The sequence below is a fragment of the Oncorhynchus mykiss genome, chromosome 27 (genome assembly GCF_013265735.2).
Source record: "Oncorhynchus mykiss isolate Arlee chromosome 27, USDA_OmykA_1.1, whole genome shotgun sequence".
NCBI lineage: Eukaryota > Metazoa > Chordata > Actinopteri > Salmoniformes > Salmonidae > Oncorhynchus > Oncorhynchus mykiss.
The window spans coordinates 41,170,492-41,188,399 of record NC_048591.1 but is presented as its reverse complement, the minus strand read 5'-3'; the positions used below and the strand labels follow the sequence as shown (position 1 = coordinate 41,188,399).

The following is a 17,908-nucleotide window of genomic DNA, read 5'->3' as shown; positions in this document are numbered from 1 at the left end:
TAGATAATAAAAAAGTGATCAGATGAAGCAGATGCTAAGCTACAGGACTGTTTTGCTTGCACAGACTGGACTATGTTCCGGGATTCCTGTGACCGTACTTACATACCCCAACCAGAAGCTATGGATCACAGGCAACATCCGCACTGAGCTAAAGGCTAGAGCTGCCGCTTTCAAAGAGCAGGACTCTAACCCGGAAGCTTATACGAAATCCAGCTATGCCCTCAGACGAACCATCAAACACGCAAAGCTTCAATACAGGACTAAGATCAAATCATACTACACCGGCTCTGATGCTCGTCGGATGTGGCAGGGCTTGCAAACCATTACAGACTACAAAGGGAAGCACAGCCAAGAGCTTCCCAGTGACATGAGCCTATCAGATGAGCTAAACTACTTCTATGCTCACTTCAAGGCAAATAACACTGAAACATGCATGAGGGCACCAGCTGTACCGGAAGACTGTGTGATCACGCTCTCAGCAGCCGATGTGAGTAAGAGCTTTAAACAGGTCAACATTCACAAGGCCGCAGGGCCAGACAGATTACCAGGACGTGTACTGTGAGCATGCTCTGATCAACTGGAAAGTATCTTCACTGACATTTTCAACCTTTCCCTGTCCGAGTCTGTAATACCAACATGTTTTAAGCAGACCACCATAGTGCCTGCGCCTTAGAACACTAAGGTAACGTGCCTAAATTACTACCGACCCAAGCACTCACATCTGTAGCCATGAAGTGCTTTGAAAGGCTGGTCATGGCTCACATCAACACCATTATCCTAGAAACCCTAGACCCACTTCAATGTGCATACCGCGCCAACAGATCCACAGATGATGCAATCTCTACTGCACTCCACACTGCCCTTTCCTACCTGGACAAAAGGAACACCTGTGTGAGAATGCTTTTCATTGACTACAGCTCAGCGTTCAACACCATAGTGCCCTCAAAGCTCATCAATAAGCTAAAGACCCTGGGACTAAAGACCTCCCTCTGCAACTGGATCCTGGACTTCCTGACGGGCCGCCCCCAGGTGGTGAGGGTAGGTAACAACACATCCACCACGCTGATCCTCAACACAGGGGCCCCTTAGGTAGCCTGGGTTTCACTGTTGGTTTGTGGGTTTTTGTGTCCGTGTGAGTGTTTGTCGCCACACGGTACTGTTTCGGTTTCGTTCATGTTCACATGTATTGTTTTGTATTTTATAGTGTTCAGTTTATTTATTAAAGTAATCATCATGAACACTTACAACGCTGCATCTTGGTCCGATCCTTACTCCTCCTCGGACGAGGAGGAGGAAAACCCTTACACAACTGCTCGGCCTCCGACCGCAAGGCACTACAGAAGATAGTGCGAACGGCCCAGTATATCACTAGGGCAAAGCTTCCTGCCATCCAGGAGCTCTATACCAGGCCGGGCCAGAGGAAGGCCCTAAAAATTGTCAAAGACTAAAGCCACCCTCTTCACAGACTGTTCTACCTCAAAGCCATAAGACTCCTGAACATCTAATGAAATGGCTACACAGACTATTTGCATTGCCCCTTGACCCATTCCCCATCTTTACACCGCTGCTACTCTCTGCTGTTGTCATCTGTACATAGTCACATGACTCTACCTAAATGTACTACCTTAACAAACCGGTGCCCGCGAACATTGACTCTGTACCGGTACCCCCTGTATATAGTCTCCACATTGACTCTGTACCGGTACCCCCTGTATATAGCCTCCACATTGACTCTGTACCGCTACCCCCTGTATATAGTCTCCACATTGACTCTGTACCGGTACCCCCTGTATATAGTCTCCACATTGACTCTGTACCGGTACCCCCTGTATATAGTCTCCACATTGACTCTGTACCGGTACCCCCTGTATATAGTCTCCACATTGACTCTGTACCGGTACTCCCTGTATTTAGTCTCGCTACTGCTGTTTTACAGCTGCTCTTTAATTACTTGTTACTTTTATATCTTATTCTTGTCTGTATTTTTTGGGGTTGTGGCCTCGTAAGTAAGCATTTACTGTAAGGTTGTATTTGACACATGGGACAAATAACATTTTATTCGATTTTGTGATTTGATGAGGAACCAAAAAAGGACATTGGGAGTCTTACTCATTGATTATTGATGAAAGTACTGATGTCACGACAAAGAAGCAGCTGGGTGTTCTGGTAAAAACAACACAGCAATAAACCCTTTCAAATCATAAGCACATTTGGAGGAATAATAATCATTCCAGCTGCTGATTCACTAACCTTTGCCAATGCCTTGTTCTTGATGACGATAAACTGCATCGGTCTAGCCACAGATGGCTGCAACACAGCTTTATTCTAAAAATGACTAAATAGTTATTTTCCCGTCGTAAATCTACACACAAAACCCCACAATGACAAAGCAAAAAGAGGTTTTTAGAAATGAATGCAAATGTATGTAAGAAAAACTGAACTGTCCCATATACATCATTTTCAGACCCTTAACTCAGTACTTTGTTGAAGCACTTTTGGCAGTGATTACAGCCTTGAGTCTTCTTGGGTATAACGAGGGAGTGATCGGGAGTGGAGAGGTTCCCACAGTGGGTAAGCAGACAGTGGAATGTGCCTGTTTTCATTTTCTTATACGATGAGGGACAGACACACTCATATGCACACACACACACACACACACACACACACACACACACACACACACACACACACACACACACACACACACACACACACACACACACACACACACACACACACACACACAGACACACACATACACACACACACACACACACACACACACACACACACACACACACACACACACACACACACACACACACACACACACACACACACACGCACACACTCACACTGACTGGGTGACGAAGGAATCATGAGTAGGGGGTCTAAGTTCTGTCAGACAGACTCAATACTAACTCTTCCAGCATGAGTAGACACTAAGTAAACTTTATTGGTATTGTTCATATTTCATTCTGACACACTATAAGAACACATTCTAATATTAACAAAGTGAAGTGAAGGAGGAAAATAATGTTTCCAAACAGAATGGACATTCCCATGTTGATTCTCAACGAGCCCTAAATCACGATATGAGCATGTGTAAGTTAATATTTGGACATCATGTGTTTCTTGGTGGTTTCTAATTGGACAATATGTGTTTCTTGGTGGTTTCTAATTGGACATCATGTGTTTCTTGGTAGTTTCTAATTGGACATCATGTGTTTCTTGGTGGTTTCTATTTGGACATCATGTGTTTCTTGGTGGTTTCTAATTGGACATCATGTGTTTCTTGGTGGTTTCTAATTGGACATCATGTGTTTCTTGGTGGTTTCTATTTGTCCATCATGTGTTTCTTAATGGTTTCGAATTGGACATCATGTGTTTCTTGGTGGTTTCTATTTGTCCATCATGTGTTTCTTAATGGTTTCGAATTGGACTTCATGTGTTTCTTGGTGGTTTCTATTTGTCCATCATGTGTTTCTTGGTGGTTTCTAATTGGACATCATGTGTTTCCTGGTGGTTTCTATTTGTCCATAATGTGTTTCTTGGTGGTTTCTAATTGGACATCATGTGTTTCTTGGTGGTTTCTATTTGGACATCATGTGTTTCTTGGTGGTTTCTATTTGGACATCATGTGTTTCTTGGTGTTTCTCTCTGGTCTCAGGAGGATAATGAAACATTTTGGAGCAAACAGACAGAACAGCAGCCCAAAGCTGGAGGCCAGGATGGCAAAGATCTCTACAGCTACTGTGTACTTCCCAGGAGAGCTGACGTAGGCAGGGATGAAGGAGATCCACACGGCACAGAAGATCAGCATGCTGAAGGTGATGAACTTGGCCTCATTAAAGTTGTCTGGGAGTTTCCTGGCCAGGAAGGCTAAGAGGAGACAGAGGGAGGCCAGAAGGCCGATGTAGCTTAGCACCAGAGAGAAGCCGACCACAGAACCCACCTCACACTCCAGGATGACCCTCGGGCCCCGACCCTCTCTGCCCCTCCTCTCAGCAGGTCGGGGTGGAGCTAAGGCCAGCCACAGCACACAGATCAGCACCTGTGTAAGGGAACGGAGGTGGATGGAAAACTAGGTATCTAGTAAACAAATAATATGGTCAATGAAGGAAACAACTACATTCCCATAGGATACAGTAAAAACTAGATGTTCACCTGGATGAGTGTGCAGAGTGAGATACCCATCCTCTGCTGGGTGGGGCTGAAGTATCTCATCAGGTTCTCTCCAGGCAGAGTGGCCCTGAAGGCCACCAGCACCACCACAGTCCTGCTGAGCAGACAGGAGATGCAGAACACAAAGCTTATACCAAACAGGGTGTGTCTCAGCATGCATGTCCACGGCTTCGGCCGGCCAATGAAAACCAGTGCACACAGGAAGCAGAGCTTGAGCGACAGAAGGAGCAGGAAGCTGAGCTCTGAGTTGTTGGCTTTCACCTGTAAAGCGACAGAAAATGATAATTTAGACAGAAGTCCCATCCTTATATGACACAATCTCATCTCTGTCCAGTACCTCTATATATGATCATATGATTCAACTCACCAGGGCAGTGTGACGGTGGTAGATGAAGGTGGCCAGGGCACCGGCTGTGAGTGTTGCCCCGGAAACTGAGATGACAGACAGGATGACGCTCATGGTGTCGCTGTAGGAGAGGAAGTCCACCAGCTGGGGGATGCAGGCCGTACGATCAGGGTTGGACCAGAACCGCTCTGGACACCTAATACACTCAACTGACCCTGATAGAGAAGGAAGAAGAATGAGGACTCCAAATCAGGACCAATCAGGATTGAGGAGAAATATGAATTGGAATCAGAACAGTTGATAGACTACCTGTTGTGTTGCTGATCTCTCCCTCAGCACAGGACAGACAGTCAAAGCAGCACACAGGCTTCCCCTTCTGTACCGCATGCCTGGTACCAGGGGGACAGTCAGCACTGCATACAGACACAGGGACCTACCAGAGGGGGGAGAGGAAGAAGTTATCATCATCATCATCATCATCATTGCTATTATCATCATCATTACACACAGACACAGACAGGCTCGCTGGGCCCCTCTGGGGACTATGCCAGGACAATGACCAAACAAATATCTCACGTTCAGAATCATGTTGATGATAGAGCTTTCTGTCTGAGATAACGTACCACTGTTATTTTTTTGTTTTTTTTCAGGCTTTCTCTCTTCTGTCTGTCTGCCTCAGGGTGATTAACTCAATAAATCTCACACTCAAACACACACACACACACACACAAACACACACACACACGCACACACACACACACACACACACACACACACAAACACACACACACACACACACACACACACACACACACACACACACACACACACACACACACACACACACACAAACTGAACAGTTCTCACCTCATCTCCGCTGCCCCCACCCCACACCACTTTATCCATGTCGATGTGAAACTGGTCGTCCGATCCCTCAGAGGACAGAAAATGTCCGACCTGGACAAACTCTGCCGTCCCCTCGGGGGTCACATGCCAGTTGATGATGTCATAAGAGGCAGGCGGATCACCATTAATGTCGAAGTGGAAAGATTCCCCCACAGGAGTACTGAAGTTCACTCCCCTCAGGTAATGAACAATCTCAAAGAGAAAAGGGCATTGGAACAGGATTAAGAGTTAGAACCAGTTGTGGCTTTTGTTCTTTAGTATTCAAACCTTACAAAGTGTTTTCACTGTATCCTGACTGGAAACATTAGTGTTCTTAACTTGAAAACAGATCAACATGTTATTCTCACCTGGCTGGGCTGAAGCTTCCTGATATCAGGGCACTGTCCACCATTAAAGACTCCATCCCCTGGTCGACAGGCCATCATATCCTGTATGGCGTAGGCGATGGCGTACACAGCCTTGTACACATTGTAGCTGGCTCTCAGCTGAGACACGTCAGCATACTGGCTCTCCCCTTCACCTAGGATTGACACTTTATTTTACTGAGATAACATTGGGAGTCAGGACAAAAAAAGTGAGCTTTAGGTGTAAAGTCTCCCTCACGTATGACCTCTGACCCAGTACACTGTCGCCTGGAAGGCAGTGTCACGCTGGGGTCAACCCCCAGAGAACACACAAACATCTCCTCCCACAATTCCCTCAGGAAGGGGTCGGACTTCTGGTAGTCCCCGTCTGGATGGAGGCGTGTTAGGAAAGGCCCCAAGCCGGGAATTTCAGCTTTCTTCAGGGCAAAACCGATTGTCCCGGCAAGAGAGGGCAGGTTTTTTGGGGCGGCGATAGTAGAGAAAGTGACCCAGGCCTCTGAGGCAATCCACTGCTTATCTGTAATGTTCTGACGGACAACCTCTTCCATCAGGGCCTGGAGAATGAAATTGTTAAAAAGATCAAGATAGTCAAGATGAAATGCATGATTATCAATTAGGAAATGATTGTGTCTTTAAAGGGCATCAAGACACGGTAAGACACAAGGACACTGATAGAGCTGTGTTACAAATCATTACCAATACTCTGACTGGTAACTGCTCACCCCTGAATGACCCGCGAATCCAACAAATGCCACCACCACTCTGGCAGTAGATCCTCTGATGGTGTCTGCAATGTGCCTGATCTTTCTCTTAGATGGTAACTTGGGGATGACCATCAGTGAGAGAAAGGTAAGAGTGTCAGAGAAAATCAGAGAGAGCGTTTCTATTAGATTAGAAGAGAGGGGGAGTCAGAGTGAAAGAGCGAGAGCAAAAGAGAGAGTATACTGTCAGATCATCAGAGTGAGGTTCTACCTTGGGGAGGACCTCAGAGTAGGCGACACACACCCCAGATCCCTGGAGCTCTTGGAGAAGCACCTGAACCCCAAACTTGCCATAGTCACCATCCTCTGACACCAGTCCCACCCACACCCAGCCCAGCTGACGCAGCAGCTTGGCCATGCCCCGAGCCTGGAAGGCATCGCTGGGTACCGTACGGAAGAATGAGGGGTACCTCCAGTTGTCACTCAAGCATGCACAAGTGGCAAAGTAACTCACCTGGGAGAGAACAGAGAGAGAGATAGAACACACACAGAGAGAGAGAGAGAGAGAGAGATAGAGAGAGAGAGTTAATTGCCTGTAGAGCTCCAAAATAGTAGTCAATGAGACTGAGAATTATAATTTGTAAGAGGCAGATGGAGAAGGAATTAAACTTTAGAGAGAGGGAAATCTAGAAAGAGATTGAAATGTAACGTGAAAAGAGTCATCATCTCATCCCAACCTGTAATCCAACCCCTGCCTCACCATGGGTAAATCAAACGGCCCGAGGGTCTGTGCCACGACCATGGAAGCTGAGGAGCGGGCATCCCCGATGATGACGGGAACCTCAGGAGTTGTGCCACACTCTGTGCCCACCACGGAGGCCTCCTTGCCGGTCACCATGGCTAGGGCCGCACCCAGGGTGGTGCCCTCTGACCGGCATGTGTCAGAAGCCAGGAACCCCAGGTTGAGGTTAGGCAGGAGGGCTGGGTCACGGTTAATCTCCTCCACAGCAAAGATCATAGTCTGGAGCCAGCGGTAAGCACGCTGGTTGAACCTGACAGACGGACGAAAGGAAGAAACGGAGAGATAAGAGTTAAACTGAATACACATTACCTTCAGGTGAAAACACAATGATAAAAAGCTGTTATCACACAAGCTGCATACATTGTACAGGTAGAATTTCCTTTAATGCTCCTGAACTCCTGCTCTGGTAGAGGGGCTTCCACATGGATGGGGAACAGGCCCCCAATGACCACATCTCCTGCCCGATAAACACTGCCGGAGACGGGCTTAGCTTCCAGCCGACAAGCCCCCTCTCCACCTCCATCCAGACCCCAGACAGACCCAGGGACATGGAGACAGTAGAGCAGCCACAGCCTGCCACACAGGCTCATCACCTGGAGAGAGATAAGTCTGAAGACTGGGAGAGTTCCGTCACCTGTTGGAGAGAGACCAAACCAAGAACTTGCAGACAGAACACTCTGTAGACAGAAAGACATGAACAAAAGTGCTATCAATTAAAATATACACCATACAACACAGACACCTGTAACCAGACATGTGAAACAACAATGATAGACACACAACCTTGTTCTGCTTCTGACCTACCTGGCAACAGTAAATCTTATCCAGGTGAGACAGACAGACAGACAGACAGAGAGAGAGGATGAGTGTCTGTCAGTCTGGCATCTCCTGCAGAGAGTGTGAGAGTGAAAGAGGGAGAGGAAGAGGAGAGAAGGGGAGCTTCTGATATAGGGAGAAATGAGCCCCCGGCTAAAAAACAAGCACACGTAGGGAGGACGAGGCAGGAGGGGGTTAATTGGGGACTTGTTATTGGAGGATAACTTGGGGAGCAGGTAATTGGGGGTAATTGGAGAAAGCCTGTGAAGGTGATGTTATTGAAGGTAATGTGTAGTACAGGATCTGTTCTTCAACAACATCTGATGGATCCATTCAGACAGATATTACATCATTCTGTACTATTTTTATTTTACCTTTATTTAGCACGGCAAGTCAGTTAAGAACAAATTATTATTTTCAATGATGGCCTTGTAGGTTTAAACTGCCTTGTTCGTGGGCAGAACGACAGAGTTTTACCTTGTCAGCTCGGGGATTCAATCTTGCAACCTTTCGGTTACTAGTCCAACGCTCTAACCACTAGGCTACTTGCCACCCTTATTAAATCCCCACACCAATTGAAATCCACTTTTTCAAGCTGAAAGGTGCCAAGAGTTTACCCATGATGTTGCACAATGACGTTGGTCGATAAGTTATCGTTTTAGTCAAAATGTGATACATTGTTAAAACAGAGTCTGACATACAATGATGTGAGGTCCCAGCCGCACAAGCTAAACCTCATCCACCCGGCAAAACTCATCTTGTCCTTCCAGAAGAGAAAACACATTTCTCCACCGCCAGGGATGCTCAAACCTAAGACGCAAGGGTATGAGTGAACAGATGAAAACCCCCATTTTGATTGGCTCAATATGCAAGAATGCTATCCATGCACTATCACGCAGCCTTTGCCTATTGGCTATGATGCTGCCTTCAGCATAAGACAACGATGAGGACATCCCCTTTAAGTGTGTACAAGGAACATTACGAATATGCTGAGTACTGGACTTTGTTATTGTTATTTTACCAGGATATTAACACAGAGATGACATCACACCAATGAATGCACAGCGGACAATAATATTCAGGTGTCATACGGACTGAGGCTGCTTCCTTGTGGGGCTACAATGCATTGAATCCCTACATGGGACAAATATACCTATATGCGCTGAGTAAATCAAACATTAGGAACACATTCCTAATATTGAGTTGCCCCGCCACCCCCCTCATTTTTCAATTCGTCGGGGCATGGACTCTACAAGGTTCCGAAAGCGTTTCACAGGGATGCTGGCCCATGTTAACTCCAATGCTTCCCACAGTTGTGTCAAGTTGGCTGGATGTCCTTTGGGTGGTGGACCATTCTTGATACACACAGGAAACTGTTGGAAATGTAAAACCCAGCAACTGTTGCAGTTCTTGACACAAACCATTGCACCTGGCACCTACTACCATACCCTGTTCAAAGGCACATACATATTTTGTCTTGCCCATTCACCCTTTCTCTGAATGGCACACATACACAATCCATATCTCAATTGTCTCAAGGCTTGAAAATCATTATTTAACCTGTCTCCTCCCGTTCATCTACGCTGATTGAAGTGGATTTAACAAGTGACATCAATAAGGTCAGTCTATGTCATGGAAAGAGCAGGTGTTCTTAATGTTTTGTACACTCAGTGTAAGTTGGAAGCTATTCCCCTACAATTTGTTTGTTTGTTGCGACTGCTAAGGAGAGATGGCCAGTCCCATATGAGCGAGTACACAGTTGTTTATTTTTCTTCCTGTTGATTTGTGTCCTCCTTTTGGGCAAGCTTTCGAATTTATCTCCCAGGGAGGACTTGGCCTACAGGGCATGATGAACAATATAGATTATACACTGAATTTTTTTGCACATGCAATTTTTTGTTGTTGTATGTAGTATGGCATACTTAAATGCCTGCAGTTCCTATTTGACTGTTTATCTGTTGTTATGTTCACTTTCTACCTTTTAAAAAAAATATCTTCATTACCCAACCTAAACAATGAATATCTGAAGATGAAAACATGGGGCAGGGGGATGGGGTTAGGGATGTGGGGTCTAGGAGGAAGGGGTTAACCTCTTCGAGCCATGTGAGACGCTAGCGTCTCACCTAGTCAACAGGAAATGGAAGTGCGCAATGCCAAATGCTAATATAACTCGATAAAACTCAAACTTTCATTAAAACACACATGCAGGGTACTGAATTAAAGCTACACTCGTTGTGAATCTAGCCAACATGTCAGATTTTTAAAATGCTTTTCGGCGAAAGCATGAGAAGCTATTATCTGATAGCATGCAACGCCCCGAAATACCTGATGGGGACGTAAACAAAATAATTAGCGTAGCCGGCGCTACACAAAACGCAGAAATAAAATATAAAACATTCATTACCTTTGACGAGCTTCTTTGTTGGCACTCCTACATGTCCCATAAACATCACAATTGGGTCTTTTTCCCGATTAAATCCGTCCATGTATACCCAAAATGTCAATTTATATAGCCCGTCTGATCCATGGAAAAGCTCCGTTCCAAAACGCAACGTCATTTTTTAAAATTAAATAAGTTTCCTATATTCTTTGACAAAACACTTCAAACTACTTTTGTAAACCAACTTTAGGTATTTGTAAACGTTAATAATCGATTAAATTGGTCACTGGGCGATCTGTATTCAATAGCAGCTACTCTTGAAATCATCGTCCTTTGTCTCTCTCCCATAAGTCTCTTCCTGTTAACTGGACGAAAGGAAGGGCCTATTTCTCATTACACTAAGGATTTAAACCTATTTTCTCTTGCGATAGACAATTCAGAGACTGGCAGATGAATACTTTTTGGGGGTTTTTGTGACCTGTTCACGTTCTGTTATAGTCACAGACATGATTAAACCAGTTTTAGAAACTTCAGAGTGTTTTCTATCCACACATACTAATCCTATGCATATACTATATTCCTGGCATGAGTAGCAGGACGTTGAAATGTTGCACGATTTTTAACAAAATGTTGAAATAATTCAGGGGAGCCCTAAGAGATATACGCAATCGCAAAACATAATAATTTGTTGTTTATGAAGGCCTTGGTTAATAACATTAGAACACAATGATTGAGACCACTGTGTTCTTGGGAACCTTCAATGATGCAGAAATGTTTTGGTACCCTTCCCCAGATCTGTGCCTCGACACAATCCTGTCTTGGAGCTCTACAGGCAATTCCTTCAACAGCATGACTTGCTTTTTGCACCGTCAACTGTGGGACCTTATAAAGACAGGTGTGTGCCTTTCCAAATCATGTCCAATCAATTGAATTTACCACAGGTGGACTCCAATCAAGTTTAAGAACATTTTAAGGATGATCAATGGAATCAGGATGCACCTGGGTTTCATTTTGAGTCTCATAGCAAAGGCTCTGAATGCTTATGTAAATATAGTATTTCTGTTGTTTTTTTTTTATATAAAAATGTGCTAAAATATCTAAAAACCTGTTTTCACTTCATCATTATGCGGTATTGTGATGTCATTATGGGGTATTGTGATGTCATTATGCGGTATTGTGATGTCATTATGGGGTATTGTGATGTCATTATGCGGTATTGTGATGTCATTATGGGGTATTGTGTGTAGATTGACGAGGAAAACATGTCATTGAATCTATTTTAGAATAAGTCTGTATCATATCGACATGTGGAAAAAGTTATGAGGTCTGAGTGCTTTCCGAATGCACTGTATGACCATTTTATAGACGCTATAATTGCATGATGTATTATTTAGTGTTTTGCCAACCGCGCTTCCTGTCTCCCCAAGATGAACATGATGTATTATTTAGTATTTTGCCAACTGCGCTTCCTGTCTCCCCAAGATGAACATGATGTATTATTTAGTATTTTGCCAACTGCGCTTCCTGTCTCCCCAATATGAACATGATGTATTATTTAGTATTTTGCCAACTGCGCTTCCTGTCTCCCCAAGATGAACATGATGTATTATTTAGTATTTTGCCAACTGCGCTTCCTGTCTCCCCAATATGAACATGATGTATTATTTAGTATTTTGCCAACCGCGCTTCCTGTCTCCCCAAGATGAACATGATGTATTATTTAGTATTTTGCCAACCGCGCTTCCTGTCTCCCCAAGATGAACATGATGTATTATTTAGTATTTTGCCAACCACGCTTCTTGTCTCCCCAAGATGAACATTATGTATTATTTAGTATTTTGCCAACCGCGCTTCTTGTCTCCCCAAGATGAACATTATGTATTATTTAGTATTTTGCCAACCGTGCTTCCTGTCTCCCCAAGATGAAGGACTTTTAACACTGACGTTTTGCTTCACTACACACTCAACTGCTTTCATTGGTGTCACATTAGCTAGAAACCACAAGTATCCAGATAATGAAAAGGCACATGTGACATTCAATTCAAGGAACTTACAAAATAGTTACATAACATTTGCAGTGTGCATGATCATAAGCCAAGTCATTGTAGCCTTTCATTTCACTTCCCCTGTGAGAACCATGAGCAACGGACTGCCTTGGCTCTGCTGTACCGCAGCAGAAGCCTGCCGGCAGTCTACCTACCAAAGGTTGCACCGTGTCCATTACAAAGTAGAAAAATGCATATCAGCAATCTTTCGATAGTTATCCATATTACCGGAGCTTCATCATATTAATTCACACTATTTTTATGGCAGATTCAAGGCTGCATTTTATGGAAGATGTCAAAACATTGGAGATAAGAATAGATGGCAAAGTCAAAAAGGCCAGTGGTTTCCATCTGTGGTGAAGTTTTCCCTAAATCAATGCTTATGACAAATCCAGCACTATATCCAGCCATAGGGCCGGCTGACTAATTATTTTGAATACCTTTTAGTAAAACAAGCACAATAGCAGATAAGGTTAGCATGCTAGCTAACTGGGGCGGCAGGGTAGCCTAGTGGTTAGAGCGTTGGACTTGTAACCGGAAGGTTGCGAGTTCAAACCCCCGAGCTGACAAGGTACAAATCTGTCGTTCTGCCCCTGAACAGGCAGTTAACCCACTGTTCCCAGGCCGTCATTGAAAATAAGAATTTGTTCTTAACTGACTTGCCTGGTTAAATAAAGGTAAAATAAAATAAAATAAAAAAAACTTCACTGACAGCTTTCTGTGCCTTATTTCAAATCAAATCCAATCAAAATGTATTTGTCACATATCACATATCACTCTAGTCTCTCCCATCACTCTGGCCTCACTTATCACTCTGGCCTCTCCTATCACTCTATTCTCTCCCATCACTCTGGCCTCTCCCATCACTCTAGTCTCTCCCATCACTCTGGCCTCTCCTATCACTCTGGCCTCTCCCATCACTCTGGCCTCACTCATCACTCTGGCCTCACTCATCACTCTGGCCTCTCTCATCACTCTGGCCTCACTCATCACTCTGGTCTCTCTCATCACTTTGGCCTGTGTTAGCCTGCATGGCTACAGCCTATACAGCCTGGCCTCCAGTGACCGAGCTTCTCAGATCCTTTCTCCTACCAGAGAGCTGTGTGAAGGTACTTCCCAGGGGCCAGGGTCTAGGAGGCAGGCAGGGGTGGCTTTAACTGACTCTGAGGTGGCACAACATTACACTCCTGTGGTAGATAACTGACTCTGAGGAGGGACAACATTACACTCCTGTGGTAGATAACTGACTCTGAGAAGGGACAACAGCACACTCCTGTGGTAGATAACTGACTCTGAGAAGGGACAACAGCAGTCTCCTGTGGTAGATAACGGACTCTGAGAAGGGACAACAGCACACTCCTGTGGTAGATAATTGACTCTAAGAAGGGACAACAGCAGTCTCCTGTGGTAGATAACTGACTCTGAGGAGGGACAACAGCAGACTCCTGTGGTAGATAACTGACTCTGAGGAGGGATAACAGAACACTCCTGTGGTAGATAACTGACTCTGAGGAGGGACAACAGCAGTCTCCTGTGGTAGACAACTGACTCTGAGGAGGGACAACAGCAGTCTCCTGTGGTAGATAACTGACTCTGAGGAGGGACAACAGCAGTCTCCTGTGGTAGATAACTGACTCTGAGGAGGGACAACAGCAGTCTCCTGTGGTAGATAACTGACTCTGAGGAGGGACAACAGCAGTCTCCTGTGGTAGATAACTGACTCTGAGGAGGGACAACAGCAGTCTCCTGTGGTAGATAACTGACTCTGAGGAGGGACAACAGCAGTGTCCTGTGGTAGATAACTGACTCTGAGGAGGGACAACAGCAGTCTCCTGTGGTAGATAACTGACTCTGAGGTGGCACAACATAACACTCCTGTGGTAGATAACTGACTCTGAGGAGGGACAACAGCAGTCTCCTGTGGTAGATAACTGACTCTGAGGTGGGACAACAGCAGTCTCCTGTGGTAGATAACTGACTCTGAGGAGGGACAACAGCAGTCTCCTGTGGTAGATAACTGACTCTGAGGTGGGACAACAGCAGTCTCCTGTGGTAGATAACTGACTCTGAGGTGGGACAACAGCAGTCTCCTGTGGTAGATAACTGACTCTGAGGAGGGACAACTGTACTCGAGTAAAGGCTTAACTGTATAAACAACAGAGACAGAATGCAATATGGAATTGTATTAAATAGTTTCGATGTATGGCCTCCAAGGAATGCTTCTCAGAGCTAGATGCCTTTTGTTGGGCAGCTGGGATTGAGCTGGGATTGAACCCACCCCTCAACACTGGGGAAGGGAGTTCCAATGTAGGGTCTTTATTAAGGCTATTATAGCTGCTGGTGGAGGGGAGGTGGATGGATGTTGAAAACTGTTACTGAAAAATAGCAAGTGATAGAGCATGGGTAAACCTCCCAAGATGTCACCCATTGGTTGAGAGAAGAAGGTGCCAGAGTGAGCCCATTGGTTGAACAGCAAGCGTGAGGATTGTGCATTGTTGTGCCTTGCTTATAGACTTTAAGGTCAATGAGTGAATGACATTCAACACATGGCTAATAGGGTAGAGGAGGAGAAACAAGACGCTATGATTATATGTGTTTTTTAAATGTAACCTTTATTTAACTAGGCAAGTCATTTAGGAACAAATACTTATTTACAATGATGGCCTACCCCGGACAACACTGGGCCAATTGTGCGCCGCCCTACGGGACCACCAATCCCAACCAGATGTGAACCAGGGACTGTAATAACACCTCTTGCACTGGTATTACAGTGCCTTAGACCCCTGCGCCACTCTGGAGAACATCATGATGATGACATGTTTGTGTTCATTCTCACTGTGATGATGACATGTTCGTTTTCATTCTCACTGTGATGATGACACGTTTGTATTCATTCCCACTGTGATGATGACATGTTTCTATTCATTCTCACTGTGATGATGACATGTTTCTATTCATTCCCACTGTGATGATGACATGTTTCTATTCATTCCCACTGTGATGATGACATGTTTCTATTCATTCCCACTGTGATGATGACATGTTTCTATTCATTCCCACTGTGATGATGACATGTTTCTATTCATTCCCACTGTGATGATGACATGTTTCTATTCATTCCCACTGTGATGATGACATGTTTCTATTCATTCCCACTGTGATGATGACATGTTTGTATTCATTCTCACTGTGATGATGACATGTTTCTATTCATTCTCACTGTGATGATGACATGTTTGTTTTCATTCCCACTGTGATGATGACATGTTTGTATTCATTCCCACTGTGATGATGACATGTTTCTATTCATTCTCACTGTGATGATGACATGTTTGTGTTCATTCCCACTGTGATGATGACATGTTTCTATTCATTCTCACTGTGATGATGACATGTTTCTATTCATTCTCACTATGATGATGACATGTTTGTATTCATTCTCACTGTGATGATGACATGTTTGTGTTCATTCCCACTGTGATGATGACATGTTTCTATTCATTCTCACTGTGATGATGACATGTTTGTATTCATTCCCACTGTGATGATGACATGTTTGTGTTCATTCCCACTGTGATGATGACATGTTTGTATTCATTCTCACTGTGATGATGACATGTTTGTATTCATTCTCACTGTGATGATGACATGTTTCTATTCATTCCCACTGTGATGATGACATGTTTCTATTCATTCTCACTGTGATGATGACATGTTTGTATTCATTCCCACTGTGATGATGACATGTTTGTGTTCATTCCCACTGTGATGATGACATGTTTCTATTCATTCCCACTGTGATGATGACATGTTTGTATTCATTCCCACTGTGATGATGACATGTTTGTATTCATTCTCACTCTGATGATGACATGTTTGTTTTCATTCCCACTGTGATGATGACATGTTTCTATTCATTCTCACTGTGATGATGACATGTTTCTATTCATTCCCACTGTGATGATGACATGTTTGTATTCATTCCCACTGTGATGATGACATGTTTCTATTCATTCCCACTGTGATGATGACATGTTTCTATTCATTCTCACTGTGATGATGACATGTTTGTATTCATTCTCACTGTGATGATGACATGTTTCTATTCATTCCCACTGTGATGATGACATGTTTCTATTCATTTCCACTGTGATGATGACATGTTTGTATTCATTCCCACTGTGATGATGACATGTTTCTATTCATTCCCACTGTGATGATGACATGTTTCTATTCATTTCCACTGTGATGATGACATGTTTGTATTCATTCCCACTGTGATGATGACATGTTTCTATTCATTCTCACTGTGATGATGACATGTTTGTGTTCATTCCCACTGTGATGATGACATGTTTGTGTTCATTCTCACTGTGATGATGACATGTTTGTGTTCATTCCCACTGTGATGATGACATGTTTCTATTCATTCTCACTGTGATGATGACATGTTTGTATTCATTCCCACTGTGATGATGACATGTTTCTATTCATTCTCACTGTGATGATGACATGTTTGTGTTCATTCCCACTGTGATGATGACATGTTTGTGTTCATTCTCACTGTGATGATGACATGTTTGTGTTCATTCCCACTGTGATGATGACATGTTTCTATTCATTCTCACTGTGATGATGACATGTTTGTATTCATTCTCACTGTGATGATGACATGTTTCTATTCATTCCCACTGTGATGATGACATGTTTCTATTCATTCCCACTGTGATGATGACATGTTTCTATTCATTTCCACTGTGATGATGACATGTTTGTATTCATTCCCACTGTGATGATGACATGTTTCTATTCATTCTCACTGTGATGATGACATGTTTCTATTCATTCCCACTGTGATGATGACATGTTTCTATTCATTCTCACTGTGATGATGACATGTTTGTGTTCATTCCCACTGTGATGATGACATGTTTCTATTCATTCCCACTGTGATGATGACATGTTTCTATTCATTCTCACTATGATGATGACATGTTTGTATTCATTCTCACTGTGATGATGACATGTTTCTATTCATTCTCACTGTGATGATGACATGTTTGTGTTCATTCCCACTGTGATGATGACATGTTTCTATTCATTCTCACTGTGATGATGACATGTTTGTATTCATTCCCACTGTGATGATGACATGTTTGTGTTCATTCCCACTGTGATGATGACATGTTTCTATTCATTCCCACTGTGATGATGACATGTTTCTATTCATTCTCACTATGATGATGACATGTTTGTATTCATTCTCACTGTGATGATGACATGTTTCTATTCATTCTCACTGTGATGATGACATGTTTGTGTTCATTCCCACTGTGATGATGACATGTTTCTATTCATTCTC

At 43.9% G+C, this 17,908-nt stretch overlaps 1 protein-coding gene across 1 annotated transcript; it reads right to left on the bottom strand.

Moving 5' to 3' along the window:
• Positions 1–2,935: 2,935 nt before the first annotated feature.
• On the bottom strand, positions 2,936–7,914 carry LOC110508049 (extracellular calcium-sensing receptor-like). Its single transcript, XM_036965615.1, has 11 exons — positions 7,666–7,914; positions 7,264–7,555; positions 6,775–7,017; positions 6,525–6,623; positions 6,041–6,356; positions 5,785–5,957; positions 5,399–5,629; positions 4,841–4,964; positions 4,553–4,746; positions 4,168–4,446; positions 2,936–4,054 (listed from the first exon to the last, which is right to left on the bottom strand). Exons 1-11 carry the CDS (start codon positions 7,893–7,895, stop codon positions 3,626–3,628), a joined length of 2,610 nt encoding a protein of 869 aa, XP_036821510.1. The 5' UTR covers positions 7,896–7,914; the 3' UTR covers positions 2,936–3,625.
• Positions 7,915–17,908: the final 9,994 nt, after the last annotated feature.